Source organism: Pipra filicauda, unplaced genomic scaffold (genome assembly GCF_003945595.2).
Source record: "Pipra filicauda isolate LSUMZ 115617 unplaced genomic scaffold, ASM394559v2 scaffold154_size2910363_pilon, whole genome shotgun sequence".
NCBI lineage: Eukaryota > Metazoa > Chordata > Aves > Passeriformes > Pipridae > Pipra > Pipra filicauda.
In genome coordinates this window covers 2,648,099-2,663,592 of record NW_024104040.1, presented here as the reverse complement: position 1 = coordinate 2,663,592, position 15,494 = coordinate 2,648,099, and the positions used below count along the sequence as shown (strand labels likewise).

At 39.7% G+C, this 15,494-nt stretch overlaps 1 protein-coding gene across 1 annotated transcript in view; it reads right to left on the bottom strand.

Annotated features, from left to right (window-relative positions):
• Positions 1–14,983, bottom strand: part of NID1 (nidogen 1) — a 45,049-nt gene extending 30,066 nt beyond the window's left edge. Inside the window, exons 1-7 of the mRNA XM_039379080.1 lie at positions 14,777–14,983; positions 8,004–8,303; positions 6,651–6,880; positions 5,598–6,025; positions 4,440–4,589; positions 2,973–3,224; positions 1,710–1,910 (exon numbers count right to left, since the gene is read on the bottom strand). Coding sequence (XP_039235014.1) covers positions 1,710–1,910; positions 2,973–3,224; positions 4,440–4,589; positions 5,598–6,025; positions 6,651–6,880; positions 8,004–8,303; positions 14,777–14,983 — 1,768 coding nt within the window. The remainder of the gene's footprint in view (positions 1–1,709; positions 1,911–2,972; positions 3,225–4,439; positions 4,590–5,597; positions 6,026–6,650; positions 6,881–8,003; positions 8,304–14,776) is intronic.
• Between the last annotated feature and the right edge of the window lie 511 nt (positions 14,984–15,494).

The window sequence follows — 15,494 nt, the reverse complement described above, 5'->3', positions numbered from 1 at the left end:
TTAGGATGCAGTCTGTGCACTGTAAATAGAAATTTCAAAGGCAAGAAGCTATGAAAATGGATGTATTTCCATGAAAAGGAATAGGCACTTCAGTACACTTACTCTCTCTCAGGTATCACAGCATTGATAAACAGAGTAATTTGATTTATTTTGACATATTTTAAAAATTTTACTTTATTTTGTGGTTTCCAAGTAATGAAAGGAAAATTCAACTCAGCAAACTCAGAAGTCCCTTTCAGTGAATTTATAATGGATCTACAAGAGCCATCTCACCAGCACTAAACTACACCCACTTTTATTTCATTGTAGGCTATTAGCCCTGGATTTTAAAAGTCCTGAAGAAGCTGCCTGTCCGAGAGCTCTTACATTCTTCACAACAGTTTTCTATGTTGTCAAAAATTGTGACCAAAGCTCTTCAAAGAAGGGCTCATGGATCCTCCCACCAACAGGAAGGTCGTCAGAACACCACTGTTCTTTGTTTGGACATGAGAACACACCTATACCAATCCATTTCCAACAACCGGCAAGATGGATTTCTGCTAAGTAACAGACTGTTAGATACATCACAGGACAGCAGAATAGCAGCTGTTTGAGTACTAGTAGACCAAATCCAGCCTGAAGGATGCCTCCCTCCAGCCTCTGATTTTACCTCCATGGGAACGGCATTTCTGCCAAGTGTTCTATAGAGCACATGCTGCGCAAACAACTTCTCCCAAACTCTGAAGCTGTTCAGCACAAGGCAGAAGCTTCCTACTGCTTCCACTTTCTCCTCCTCTCAGTCGGTAAAACAGGCAAAGCACAAGAGGGGTTCATCGCTGGCTACCAAAGCCAGACATTAGCGAATACAAGGCAGCTGAAAATGGTGTAGTTGCATCATTGCTATCTCTACCAACCAAAAGTGCACTCCTGGAATGAAGTGCAGTCTCTCCAGTATTCATGTGCCTGTGGGTGCACCTCTTTACTTCTCTTCAACAGGTGGGTTGGTTGACGAGCAGCAACACTCCAACCTCACTTTCTTTTTTTCTGTATTGAAACAACCATAATTTCTTCCAGGAAGAAGAAAGCAAAAGAGGGGAGGTTGCCCTGTAAATAGCGAATGAAGAATGGCTCTCAGGAAATCTAGAGTCTGTGATAAGGAACTGAGAGAGAGGAGAGAGAAACTGATAAGGGAATTAAGAGGTTCCTAGTTTTCTAGTCAGTTCTTAAAAATCAGCTCAAATAATACTGATAAATGCTTGCAAAAGTTGTTGCAATGCAGTTTATATGACACATACTGGTAAATAATTGGTTTACTCAGTCTCATCAGACATCAAAGCTCACTTAATGACATTACCACAAAAAACTATACACCAGTACAGCTCCTACTAAAGAGCTGTGAACCTACAAAAAAACTTTGTAACTTATACGCTGCCATCAACAGTGTAAAAACAAGGCCAACAAAAAGGGAAATTGACAGTGCTTTGCAAACATCAGTTCAGGGAAATTTGAAATATTTTTTTCAATAAAAAGATTTTAAATATTTACATTGTCCCACTCAAAATCCACCCTCTTTTGGGACCTGTCCCTAAGACACAAAAGCAACTTTCTATAAATTGAAGGGTCCTAAATACACTTGCTAAAAAGGGAATAAAATAATTTTTTTGGATTGTCTTAGTCTCTGCTTTAAGAAGTGTGCACTTTCTTATCATTTCATTCTTAGGGAACCTTACCAGAACTAGAAGTATGATAGAGTTCAGTGTATGGTTCTATATGGACTGATGCACCAGATGGTATCTCAGGTATTCTGCCCTCCATTTCTGTGCTGATGGTAAGGTGACCATGCTCATCAATACCACTGAATTTCTGCTTTACAACCAGCTTCTCATTGTTGCCAAGAAAAGTTACTTCTGTTTGCCGTGTAAACTCACCACCTAAAGAAAGAGTATTAGTTAAACCACTTAATAGGTGTTTCTGAATCCTTCTGTTTAAAATATTACTGTTTTCTGCAAGCTTTGATATGGCACAATTGCTAATATATTGTGTTTCTAATGAAATAACTTTCAGAGGTATACTGATAATATCCTTGAATACTATCTTAAGCACTGAACATGGTAAATTGCAAATAAGCCTGAGGAAGCAGGGGTTTTTTTAATTAAAAAAAAAATAAATTCTGACCAAGCTAATAACAGTAGGCCTTATCCTACCATTTAAAAGGGCAGTTTAGAGAAAATTTCTATTAGAAATACAGTAAGTTTAAGAAAAAATTAAAAGTCCAGTACATCTGTTTCCAAATCAAAACCAAGTGAAACATATGTTGTAAATTCCAGAACAAACTTCCAAAATGCCAGATCCAAGAAAACCCCAAAACAAAAAGTTATGTTCATGTAAATCCATATTATAGGGCTGTAAAGGATAAAATTTTAAAAGGAAACACATGTTCTCCTAGAACAGATTGAATCTACAGCTTGAATTCATGTGCACAACTGCACAGCTTTGGCCTCAAACTCTTATGAAAAGCTTTAATTGTGAAGAGGGGTTTCCCCTCAAACAAGTTCAGTGAGTTGCTTGCATGTCATGCAGCAATTGCTTCTGTTAAGAATTTCAGACCCTCATGAGGTCAGATTTTCTTTTCTCATTTGCTCCATTGATGCAATCAAGAAATTAACATGCTAGACTTCTTGAAGATATAGATGTAGCTTTTTTTCAGTAGCTCTGTACGCTGTAGTAACAAAAAAAAAAAATCATATGCTTTAAACAATCTTTCTTGCACAGGAACTAGCCAAGCCAATCTTCTTTCTAACACACTTGCGTGCTGGTACACTGACAGAAAATTAAAAAAGTCCAAAAATGGTGAGAAGTCTGATTACAAAGGATCAATTTGCAGCTCGGAATAGATGTGTTTTCATCATATATTGTTCTAAATACACGTCTTTTCTATCAAGACAGAGGAAAGCATAGCACAGTTTTGAACACTGTATTAATTTAGAAGTTACCAGTAATGCTGAATCCATTTTTATATCCTTGGTGTTCCACTGCAAACATCCATCCTATGATACCTCCAATAGAGGCAAGAGGTAGTAAAGAATACCCCAAGGTCTCTGGGATTGTGCTGATAGCAGTGTAGGCACGCCCTTGGTTCATCACAACATAGGAGTGGAGATCAGTGTTCTCAAATGTAATTGGAACAGGGTTATTTCCTACAAAGATTCTTCCTTTGACCTTCCCGTTGACTCTCTGAGGAGAACCTGGCAAATCAATACAATGCATCAGAACAAAATGACAATTCTCTCATACTCTCCAAGAAACATGTTCAGAGCACTCACTATGTTCAAGGGTATTAGTGTTGAAATAAAGAACAAACAAATACTCACAGAACTAAGACAAGAAATTGCCATGTGTTCACTGACTTATGTACGTATATACGTTTGTTGTTATTATACAGATTACTAAATAGAAAAAAATTGCCTGAAGAGATGCCCTTTATCCTCATTAACAGTTTTGTCTTCAAGGATAACTCTGTATGCTGTTACGGTATATCTGACAGTAAGTGGCACACAAACTTCTTTTTGATATCACCCTTGATATCAATACACACTGAATGCAAATTTGTTCATTCCCTATTAAAAGGCTAACACCACTAGGTGTTAGAGTAATTGACCTCTTATTCTAACCTATTACTTTTTTGATTCTAAACTATTGACCTTTCTGAAGACTGTCAGTGTTATAGCTATTCTGGATTGCTAGTTTTCTCCTGTATATAATTTCCTACATGGAAGTTGAAATTCCATTATCATCAGATCCTTTTCTTTCTACAGAAAACACAATTTTATGAACTGAAAGCTTTCCTGGCTTATAAAACACAAAGTCTGCAGTCAGCTATTAGAGTTGTTGAAATGCATCTATACTCTGAGTCAAATCAGTGTGAGGATTACAAGTGTATACATAAGAAATTCCTTTATGGATTTTACACGGGAACAAAGTTTAAATGGGTATTTAAAAAAATCTTGCAGATCAGCCCTTTAGTAAAGCAGCTTAAGAGTCAGACAAAGAGGAGCCGTGCTCTTTAGTTTGATGATCAAAGTTAATTTGTTCATCCCTTTGAACTGTCCATTTCTAGAGTGAGGACCACATCAGATTATAACATAGTGGAACTTCATGACTAATTCTATCAAATATCACCTAATGTTATGCTATTTTTCAAATTATGTCAGTTATGGAAGAGTTTATTTTTTCTAGAAAGTCATGTAAAAATGCATAAAGCATATAACTGACCACTTAAAATAATTTGCTTCACTCAAAAAAGCACAGCATTTTAGAAAGTATAGCTCACTGCTTAAAATACCATTCAATATATCTCAGTGATAAGTCTTTCAAAGATTTTTTAGTATTTAAAACAGGTCATGTCATTCCAGTATGTCGTATGTAATTGCTACTTATGTGCCTAGTTTTCAAAGAGTTACCTTCTGCTACGCATTGTCTGCCATTTCCTTTGTAACCGGCAATACAATTGCAACAAAATCCGTTGGGATAATCTTTGCAAATAGCATGAACAGAGCACTGGTGACGGTTGTTAGCACAGGTCTGTTGGACATCCGTGTGGTAGCGAAACACTGCAGAAAATAAGACCAGATATTTACACTTCATGTAATTACTGTAGTATTCATATCTCCCTGGTCAAGTTTAAAAGTCTCTCTGGACTCACTTGATTAGCTTTTTCATTTTCTCTCTAAGGAAAGCGAACTATTGCCATTGATTTTGGCTAACCTTGCAATATGCAAGTAACAGTCTATTATTTTGCAGAAAACATCAGGACTTTAGCTGTTTAATTTTTTAATTAAGAAACAGTTTAATTCTATTGTCTTCAGTGGTTTAAACTTCTTGTCAAAACTAAACGCCATAATTTTAACCTGTTCTTGTTTCCAAACCAAAGCAAAAAGGAGACTTTCCAACCTTAGAACAAAACACATCAGTACAGTACCCAGGACGGTGCAGCAACTGATGCACCCTGTAATCCTAATTGGTTTACCCTATTATTTCATGGAGATAGCAATTCTCACATCTGCATCAAGAAACATCTGGCCAGTCAGTCACGCTACTCTGAAATTTCTATAAACACTTTATCAGAACTTAGAATTGCTACTTCCACCCGTGGAAGACTGGAGGTCATGAAACCCTAGACCACAAATTTTACAGCAGTTTCTATTCCCAACCTTTATTAAGTCACCTGTATTCAGTAGCACATCTAAGAAAGGTCTGTGAGCTTGATTAGGGAACTAGTTTACTAGACTGGCAAGATCTGAATCAGATGACATCCAAGTTGACTACTTGGATGAATAACAAATTTATGAAACGTGTCCAGATTTTCAGATATGAAGACAGTGAGAAGGAAACAGATAATTTCTTTAGTAATTCAATTTGCACACACCTCTGTTTTTTTTGTTGTTAGTTTTTTTGTTTGTTTGCTTTTGGGTTTTTGTTTGTTGTTGTTGGTGGTGGTGTTTGTTTGTTTTGTGGGTTTGTTTGTTTGTTTTTGTGGTTTTGTTTGTTGGTTTGGTTTGTTTGGGTTTTTTTCCCAGTCTATCCATCTTACAAGGAGCTAAGCTACAAAAAGACCTTACCTATTCCAGTTTCATCAAATTCTTCCACATCTATGACTTGAGGTTGCTGTGGGGGGAACCGCTGGACCTGAAACTGGCGAGGTGGAGCTTTTGCTGTTGGGAAATCTTGAGGACTGTAAAAAGACTCAGTTGAAGGTGTTCCTGTTACATCTTGGTATGGAGTCAAAAAGTCTTCTGCAGCTAACTGAGGAACACTGTACGTAACATGGTGCTGATCCTCTTCGGTGCTGTCTGTACTACTTGTGATATACTGCTGTGTTATTTCAGTGGAGCCGTAGTCTGACATGAATGGTTTAGAAGTCATCTCCTGGTCTTCTTCATCAGGCTCTAGGCTCTCCAAAACATTGCTGATCTTGGCAGGCACAATGCTGTCAGATGAGCTACCAATCTCAAACACCCAGACACCTTGCTTCCCAGCATTGCTGCTTCTGTCAAAGAGAAGCATATGCCAAATCAAAACAATCAAGCACGAGTTGTGTGGTATTTCTAGCCTACACAAGATGTTATCCTTCACTGAGGAGTGTCAGGACAAAACTGTTTAATTATCTTATCTACATACTTATCTACAGGTACAGTTTTTCAGCTGTAAAACACCCCTGACAGTTCAGATAGCATTTTATTCTCCATACCTAGAGCTCTGAGAATTTCTAGTTTTCTTGTCTCCAAAGCAATGGAAACAGGAGGAGATATTTGGGCCACAAAGATCTTGCTACCACTTACTAGAACTTTCTAACTCATTCCCTTTCCTTCTTGTTCATTCTTTCTTTCAAAAAAGGGGCTCCCTAGGATAGACCATAAAGAATTGAAGTCTAAGTGGTACAATTTGTAGAACAACTGAGTACAGTGGTTCCTACCAGTGACAATGAAACTGTGGACCTTTGAAAAATTATACCAAAGTACTCATATTCCTCAAGAGGGTGGATGTTCATCAGTGGCAGACTTTGTGATTTCTCGTGCAATGGCTAATAGCATCTTCTTAGTTCTCAGTGATTCATGCTACAATTAAGAAAATCACAGAACTCTTGAGGAGTTTAAACAAGGAAAAAAGCATACTTGTACAGGTTTCTAATGCTGTCTTCATCATTAGCAATGACATTGTAGGATCCTGGCTTTTCCCAAAAGTAGTAGTTTGTAGAGGCTTGACTAAAGCCAACCATAGCAGGAATATTTTCATCTCCATTCTTTGAGTATGTGCTATAGAACTGCAAACTATCTTCTGGATAAAGGAAAATAGCATAGGAACCGGAGTCAGAAGAGGCTAAAACAGCCTGGAATGTGTTTCTCTGTGGAAAAAAACATTAACACCCATTTACTCATGTAAAAATAGTCAAGAGAGACAACAGAATAATACTTTTCCTTTTTTTAAACACAAAATCAACATTATAGAATTTCCATATACATAATGTATCATGTACTTCCTAGGAAAAGTCAACATTACACAAGTTTATATTTTGCTAAGGCAGTTTCAGCTTTAGCATTCATAAACATGAAAAAAACCCCATTATTAAAGTTAAATCTGTAGGAAATAGAGAGGGTGCCCAAAATATAACAATTTTAAGTTCTACAGAATATTTAAAGTAAAGTTTAAGTTTCATCTTGCTTCAAGTCTTTACCCATAGGAACATTCCTGCTTACTGTAGGAACCACTAAGACAGCACCTCAGACATCAGCTATTCATTGCTACCAGAGTGCAAAATTGTTATTATGAACACAGTGCTTGTGTCAAGTTAAGCAAAAGAAGTTATCATTGACATAAAAAGATTTTGTAAGTTGTGGTAATGTTCTCAACTCGATACATTGTGAGCAAGCTCATCAGCTGGAATAATTATGGTGTACAAATTTACATATTCATGCAGGATAGTACCTGAATGGTTTAAAAAGGGGAAAATGGTTGGTGAGTAATAATAAAAAAAACCCCTCTAACTGCTTCTTCATTCAATACTAGCTACAAAACATGAGATTTTTCTGAATGCAACATCATCCATTCAAAATGGTCTTCAGTTCCTACTAGTCCTTATCTGATTTTAGATAGTCTGACATCAAAATGACTTGAGTCTGTTGAAAAATGCAAGCCAACAGGATTATATTGCAAGGAGGGAGGGCAGGTTATTCTACTATTTCAGTTATTACCATCTCACACTTAACATTCAAAGTAAGAGTTGTCAGGGAATACAAAGAAATCAGCTATGTATCAAACATTTTCTTTTTAATTAATAAAATATTGTAAAAGAAAAATCAAGTAAAAATTCTTGTAACTCCTATAGCCTTTTCAACAATAAAATACATTCTTAACACTGCAGGATTCATTTAAACACAAAGAAATTCAAGCCTTAACAAATAGATTACAGTGTTACACTTTACCTGAACATGCGTCCAACATGACTTAAAGTTCTGATTAATACTCACCTTTTCTTCCAAAACATGATCTTCTCCTGGTACCTGGTAAGGACCCACAAGCTTCCAGGTAACAATAACAACACTGCTGGGATCAAAAGTAGTCTCAGGAAAACCTCTTTTGATATAGTCTGATGCAAGTTGCAAGACATCTGACGACGAATCTTCCCTGTAATACACATTTCCACGTCCATCTGTTGTGTCCAGGTCAGCCATAAAAGGAGCAATAGCCCCAAAACTCACTGGGAATTGACCAAGATATTTTTCTTCATCTGAAGGTTCATTCACTGCAATAATCCCATTAGTGGTAACCTAATAAAAGGATGAAAATTGTAACACAGATATTGTTCATATGGCTGTCTCCTACATATAGGTGCTCTAGACCACAATATTTTCATTGCATTTTGAAAAGAAATTGACTCAAAAATCAGGTTCGTATTCAAAAAGTAACTGGGTTTTCCAAGCTCTTGTTTTGTATCCCATGTCAGGAGTCCTGGTATTTAAGTTGCCTAAAACCAGAGGTATACTTCATGGATAGCCCAGCCTTTTTTCCCTAGAAAAAGATTTTACCTATTTAAATTTCAGACACTTATTGCCTCTTCTAACAAAGATATACCTCCCCACCGTTGCTTCAGAAGCTGATAAAACTTATGAGCAAAGAACTAATCTACACATAGATACCAATCCAAAAAACTGCTCCATGCTTAAATATTGTAATAGTTTGGGTGAAAGTCTTTTGGGAAGATGTACAGATTTCTCTTCGCCTCACAAGGACTGCTTTAATTTTCACTTCACTACAAACATCCTCCTAGGAACTTCTCTACTACTGTGCAAGGCTGACAACAACAAGCTGCTGCTCATGTGAGCACAGCTCTTACATCAGAGGCTATGGAGGCTAGGAGACAGAATTTCCACAGCAGACCCTATAAATTCTCTTACAGCTGAGTGCTCTGACACAGGCCAGTGGAAAACTGGGTCTATTATTTGAAAGAAGGAAAAAAAAGCGTTAACATATATAAGTGATACTCTCAGTTTGAAAATGCATACATAGTGGCTCAGTGAGATTTAACTCGTCAGTGAGACAATGACTCAGAGCCAACCACCTCCGACTAAAACTGAAATAAACACATACATACAGTAGGTGCTAAGGCATGTCCAAGTGTGACAGCCAAACTCCACTGGCAAACCAGAGTCAGTTCTCACACACACAAGCAGCGAGCAAGACTACAGGTGTCAGGCCTTGGGATGGTGCACAAACTGCTCAAACACAGCTTTGTGTCCCAGGCCTTTCTTCCAGATACGTATGGCACTGAGTGAATCAGCCACATACAAATCTATTTCCAGGTGTTGGACTGCATAACAGGACACATCTGACTACCTGCAGGCAGCCAGGCACTCGCTCTAGAGCTGCTGCCACATATACAGGGGACTCAGAAAGGAAAAGAGGTTCCAAAACTGTCACTACAAGCTGTGAAACTAAAGCTGCAATCTCTTGCAGGTTGATCTCACTCACAGGGATTCCTGGGAATCCGAGGAGAACAAACCGCTGCTGAATGCTGTGGATCACACAGTCCTGATGTTCTCAACTTTATGCAGTCTTTATAGGTGCTTAGAAGTGGGTCAGAATGGTTGCTGTGACTCAGACTGCAAGGTCATCTAACCCAGTAGTCTGTCCCCAGCCATACCTGCTAGTTTACAGATTAAGTAAACAAGAGGACATGCACGTACTTCTCCAACCAGCCTCCAACCACATTCACCTCAAGAGATTCCCTGTGGTTTGACTGTTTATTCATCCTCTGTGGATCTCTTCACATATTTGTTAAGTCTTCCCTTCAACACATATAAACTTTATCATCCACAAAATCCCTGGAAAAGAAGCTCCATGAATCTGTGACTCAAACCCTGAGGTCTCTCCAACACTTTTTGGTTTTCAGTCTGGCTCCCAGCTTCATTTGATGGCCCCTAGTTTTTGTATTGGGACATACAAAAATCCTACCCAGTCTTTCCCACTACATCATTTCTCCTCCAGAATGAAGACCCCAGTCTATTCATGCACTCCCTGTATAAGAGCTGCTCTCTGTCTCTGATCACTCTCGTCATCTCCAAATTTTTCTTCCCCTTTTTCCACTATATAAATTTGGAAACAAGGAGGCCAGTAGGAGGCCATATATTCATTCTCTTCACAGAGAAATTGTGGGCTGTGCAAGCCCATCAAGGATACAGGCTACATGTATCTTGGCAACATCCTTTAAAATCTGGACCACTATTACTATGGTTACACACAGCAAATAAGAAAAAATCTAGTATGAGAACTCACGATGCCAATCACCCCCTCATATACAACACACACCTATACCTTGAACCCTCCTTTGGCTAGCCAGGGGGTCAGAGCATGCCCATTGCCACAGGCTGGGGGTCAGTCAGCTTGGCGCATAACTGGATAATGGTCAGCAGAAAACTATTAGCTAAACTTAGCAAATAGTTCCCACAGTATATCAGAATTTACTTTAAAAGTGGCTTGACATATGCTGACTGTATTGTCTGCAGATGTATAATTTCACTAGCAGCTACAGTGTAAAATATTAAAAACGTTAAGATCATGTAAAAACTGGCAAGTTGGCTTTACGTATGAACAGTATATCTGAGATATATAATCAGAAAATAATCTGCACAAGCACAACGGGAAAGGAGGTCATGTTAGAAAGGGGGAGAAGAAGCTGAGTATTGTGATAACTTTTTCTCTAATCATTTATGACTTAAAAATGGTCACAGATCCTAAGGTGAATTATGAATTTTGGGAATACAGAACTAAAAAGACAGCATGGGTTACCTCAGTATAGACCCTGCAATTACAGTCATCCATGCAACATAAATCTAGTCCAGAAAGGTGTCCAGAACTCCTATAACATCTGTACACTAGAAAATGCCTCATTCCTATAAAGCAAAGCTAAAACATGACCTGAAAATGAAAACCCACCAAATATACTCTACCACTGGAAGACAGTATGGAGGATGGTGGGCATTATGGTTTGTTTGCTAAGACCTTTAGCAAGGATATGCACTCCATCATTAAAGTAATAAATTTAGAGCCAATTAAAAGTTTTTTCCTTCCTTCTCCTTGCTTACACTTTTTGTACACAAGCAGCCCTACTCCCACTCTAAATCCTCTTGTGAGAGATGACTGGTGTTTGAAGTATTTTAAACAAATTCCATGCTCTTCATCAGATTTGGTGTGTACAGACTCCGTGGCTTCACGATCCCCCATTTATGGCAGAGATTAAAATAACATTAAGAGAAAATACAATCAGGACTAGTTAATACCACAGAGTAAAGTAGAAACCAGAAGGAATGGCCCTCCTCTCTTCACCTATTAGTGACATGGTTCTGACTATTCTTTTCCTATTTTGCTAACTTTAATGCAAAAAGTAATTTTATTAAGGAGATGCAAAATGCCAAACCCATTTTTTTGTAGTTTATAAGTGAGACAGTTCACTTTTAAATGTTAAGAGAATGTTTGGTTGCATGTACTCTATCACCCAGAAAAGAGTTGCAAACCATTAAATGAAAATAAATACACAAACTGCTCACTTTGTGCAGTGATTTTTAGTGTAGAGAAAGAACACTTATTAATAATGAAAAAGCGTTTTTAGCTTTAACAACATATTTATATTGACAAAGACGGTGAATAGTATGATTTAATTTTACCCTGTCTCTTTTAAGTTCACACAGGTTAAAGTGCAAATCCCAAAATAAAGACAAGTAATTCAGAGTACACCCTGGGTTTCATCAGAGCATCATTCCTGCCAAAAGGGAAAGGGGAAAAAAAATGCCTAAGGTGGGCGTTGCTCAAAGACTAGCTTTACAGTATATCTTTCCTTTTAGGGTATAACACTATTTAACTTGACAGGAACTAACATAGATGTATTTTTAGATGTTAAACTTCTGGATTACACACATAGTTAACATACATTTGGGGTTTGTAGCAGAACAAATCATACACACACTATTATAGGTCCATCCTGAAAATCAAGTAAGAAGAAGGAAGTGCAAAGTAAGGAAGCACTTCTATTAAGAGAAAAAGTGTATATGTGTACTACAAAAATTCAAGTTTCAAACAAATGAGGCAATTTTTCCCTGTTCAGTGAGTAGACATTTTAAGGACTTGAATATTTCTGAGTAAGAGAGTTTAGAAAAATTGAATGTATTTTCATAATGAAGTGACAATTGACTTAAAGCAGCAAAGCTTTCTAATAGAAACATAATCAACCATTAATTTAGCAAGTTAAAAAAAGTAAGGATTTAAAAACTTGAGCCAAGCTTGCCTTAAAGGATTCTGGATTCTTCCCCAAATGGAGGTAATTCCCTAATCCTTTCATTTTTCCATATCAATGAGTCTTACTGTACGCTGAAAAAGCCTTAATAAAAGCGTGCTATTAAAACAAATATGTTTGGTTAGTGATTGGATTCAATGTTATAAATCTTTCATAGCAAAACACCATATTGAAGATTACAGTATGTGAAAGTCTGTTTCCACTTATGAAATAAAAGTGCTCTCTTTTGTCTACGAAAAAAGGTTTTGTTGCCAAGGATTTTATGACAAGTCGATACTAAACAATTGTTTCTCAGAACTCCTTGCCTTTTTATTCATGTGTAGAGATAACTCAAACAACTCAGCTTCTAGACTGTTGAAAAAAATAGAAAGAGAATCCACAAATTTTCAACTGATTGAAGGCCAAAAATCAAGTGCTCAAAAATTAAGATAAGCTTAACACATTATCCTGATGAATCATACAGAAAGAAATATTTAATCACAACACAAAATCTGATCTAGGAATTCCTTTGTGTATTATCACGTATACTACACGTTAATTGTATCAGTTTGATAACATTTACCACCAACTAGCAATACTTTGGCAAATCTTGCTTGCCAAATAACGTCATAGAGCTTAATAAGTACTCATTGCAAATATACATAAAAATACATAGTGTGAAGGCACTTTCAAAACTGCTCAGTACACTTCCTTAACAGGTTTACTTCTCTTTTTCCTACCCGTTCACAGTTTGTACTGTGCTTCTGTTTTGCAGTACTCATGCCAGCTTCAGTGCAAGATAAAAAGCTCTTCATAGTGTGTAGACTGATACTGAAATGCCATTCACTAAAACTGCCCATCCTTAGTACTGAGCAATCATGCTGGTAGAGTCCTAAAAGTGACTCTGAAATAAACTTTATATGAGTACTCTTTCAGACAAATGCTAACTAGAACTATTCCTCTGTCAGGGCATGGGCAAGTAAAAAGATCACTAAACTTAAGAAATCTGGTGTGTTTAATCCATTTACTGCTCTTCGAAAACTCTGTCCCCTTACCTGACACATTACTTGTTATCTTTGCTTCTCAATGGCTGGATATACAGTCCTCTATCTTTTAAGAGTATGCCTGTGCTTTAAAAAGTGTATCTTTTACTTAGGTTGGCTAATGAGTGGCCAAACTTAGAGTACAGAAGACAAGACAATGAACTAAGGGTCAAACTGAAGTCTGAACTCCACTTAATACTTCATCTTTACTGACAGCGTCAGTGAACAACACCCATTTTCCACACACGCATAACTTGAATCCCACAAAAGTTGATATTTCAGATATGATTGTCAGGATTTATCCAGCTTGGGGCAGTGTGGACAACAAAAAAGAACATAACTGGCAGAACTAATATAATTCAGTGTAATGCAAGCATGTTATATCCTCAGCGAATACCCACAAAACAGAGTCAAGTACATGGGAACCACATCAAACTTTGCACGACTGCAGTCACAAGGGAGCTCTAGTTTCCCAAATGTCTTCATGTAGATTAGTCCACAGAGTTGCATCTTTGACCCACAATGCTAAAACACACTGGCATGTATGGACAGGGAGATGGGTTTAACTTATCAGATTAACACACTGAACATACTGCACCTTCCCTACTAAGGCCTTTCAACTGCCAGCCTACATGAGGCTTCAGGGGAAAAGGGGCAATGATAAAACATGTAGTGCTCTTGCAGTGTTCTGAAGACATGCTGCCATTTTAAACACTTTTTTTATGGCTGCTTTTGAGCAGCTCTGCTCCAGACAATCTGTTTTCAATCCCACTTTCAAATACGAAACACCCTCCACTAGCTATAAACGTGCACAAACAACTCTGGGATACAGATTCTGCTATAAAGCACACACACATGGCTGAGATCTGCCTACAGCCCAAAGCCTGCAATTACTCTGCATGTGGACTTCCCCTGCCCAAGCGACTCTTAAGCAACGAACATCCAAGAGCACCCAAGACATTATGAGGCAGAAAGCACTTCGGTGCTAAGAGGTGCAAGTCTTGGACATGTCAGGCTGCTGGTTAGACAGTCATAGTTTCAGTTTTGTGACTTCGGTATGCTGAAACACAAAAAACAGACCACAGCGAGGATGTTTCTTAGCTGAACACGCTCTGTGTGTATAAGCACTGAAAACGCCTGGGGACGGCGTTCATTCTGGTTAATCGATTTGCTTTACCCCCCTATTACCTGTTGAATCGTCTCCCGGTACAGACTGTGAAGAATTGACAACAGCCACAGCGTGAGAGGAACATTAACACGACCCTAACACCCAACTGAACACAACTGGAACAATTAAGCTCTTTGGACCGACCTCTGACCTCGGCGCTCACACAACCGACACGGAACCCAAGAAGTACCACCCCAAAGCGCCCCGCGGAGCCCCCAGGAGCCGTCCCGACCCTCCAGTGGCCAAAGGGGGCCCCGCACTCACGTAGAGGGAGCGGACGGCGGCGCCGTAGAAGCGCAGCGCCGTGCTCAGCTCCAGCGCCGCCGAGCGCGCGTCGTCCCCGTTCTCCAGCGCGGCATCCCCGCGCTCCTCTCCATGCGGGAGCAGCGCCAGCCGCTCGGCGGGCAGCGCCAGGATGGGCAGCGCCAGCACCAGCAGCGCACAGCGCGGGCAGCTCGGCGCGGAGCGCATCCCGGCGACTCCCAGCGGGAGGGTCAGCGCCGTCCCGCCACTATAAGCGCGGGCAGCGGGGGCGGCCGGGCCGGGCCGGGCCGGCGGGCGGGGGCGCCGCGGCCAATGGCGGCGCGGGGCGGGCGGGACCACCGGCCCCGGGCCCCCCTGGCTCGGCCCCGCCCGCCCCGGGACCCCTGCGGGCCGCGCAGCCCGCAGAGCCGGGCAGAGCTGAGGGGGACTCAGCCGCAGGGATCGCTCCCGGCCCGGGCATTGCTCGCCGCCTCTGAGCCTGCGGGAGCAGAGCAGGGTCCGCGCCAGCACGGGGGGACCGGCTCCCCGGAGCGCCCTGCGGGCGCTGAGATAGGAACACTCAACCGTTTTCGGGATCAGTGTCGTTTGTGGGGTGCGAAACTCGGGAAGATAAACCGATGCAGGGTCGTAGGCATCTGACAGATGCTTTCAAAGCCGCGGCTCTCCGCCAGGACCGGTGGGGTTTCTGCGCTAGTTTGGAAAACTCCGACTCAAAGTT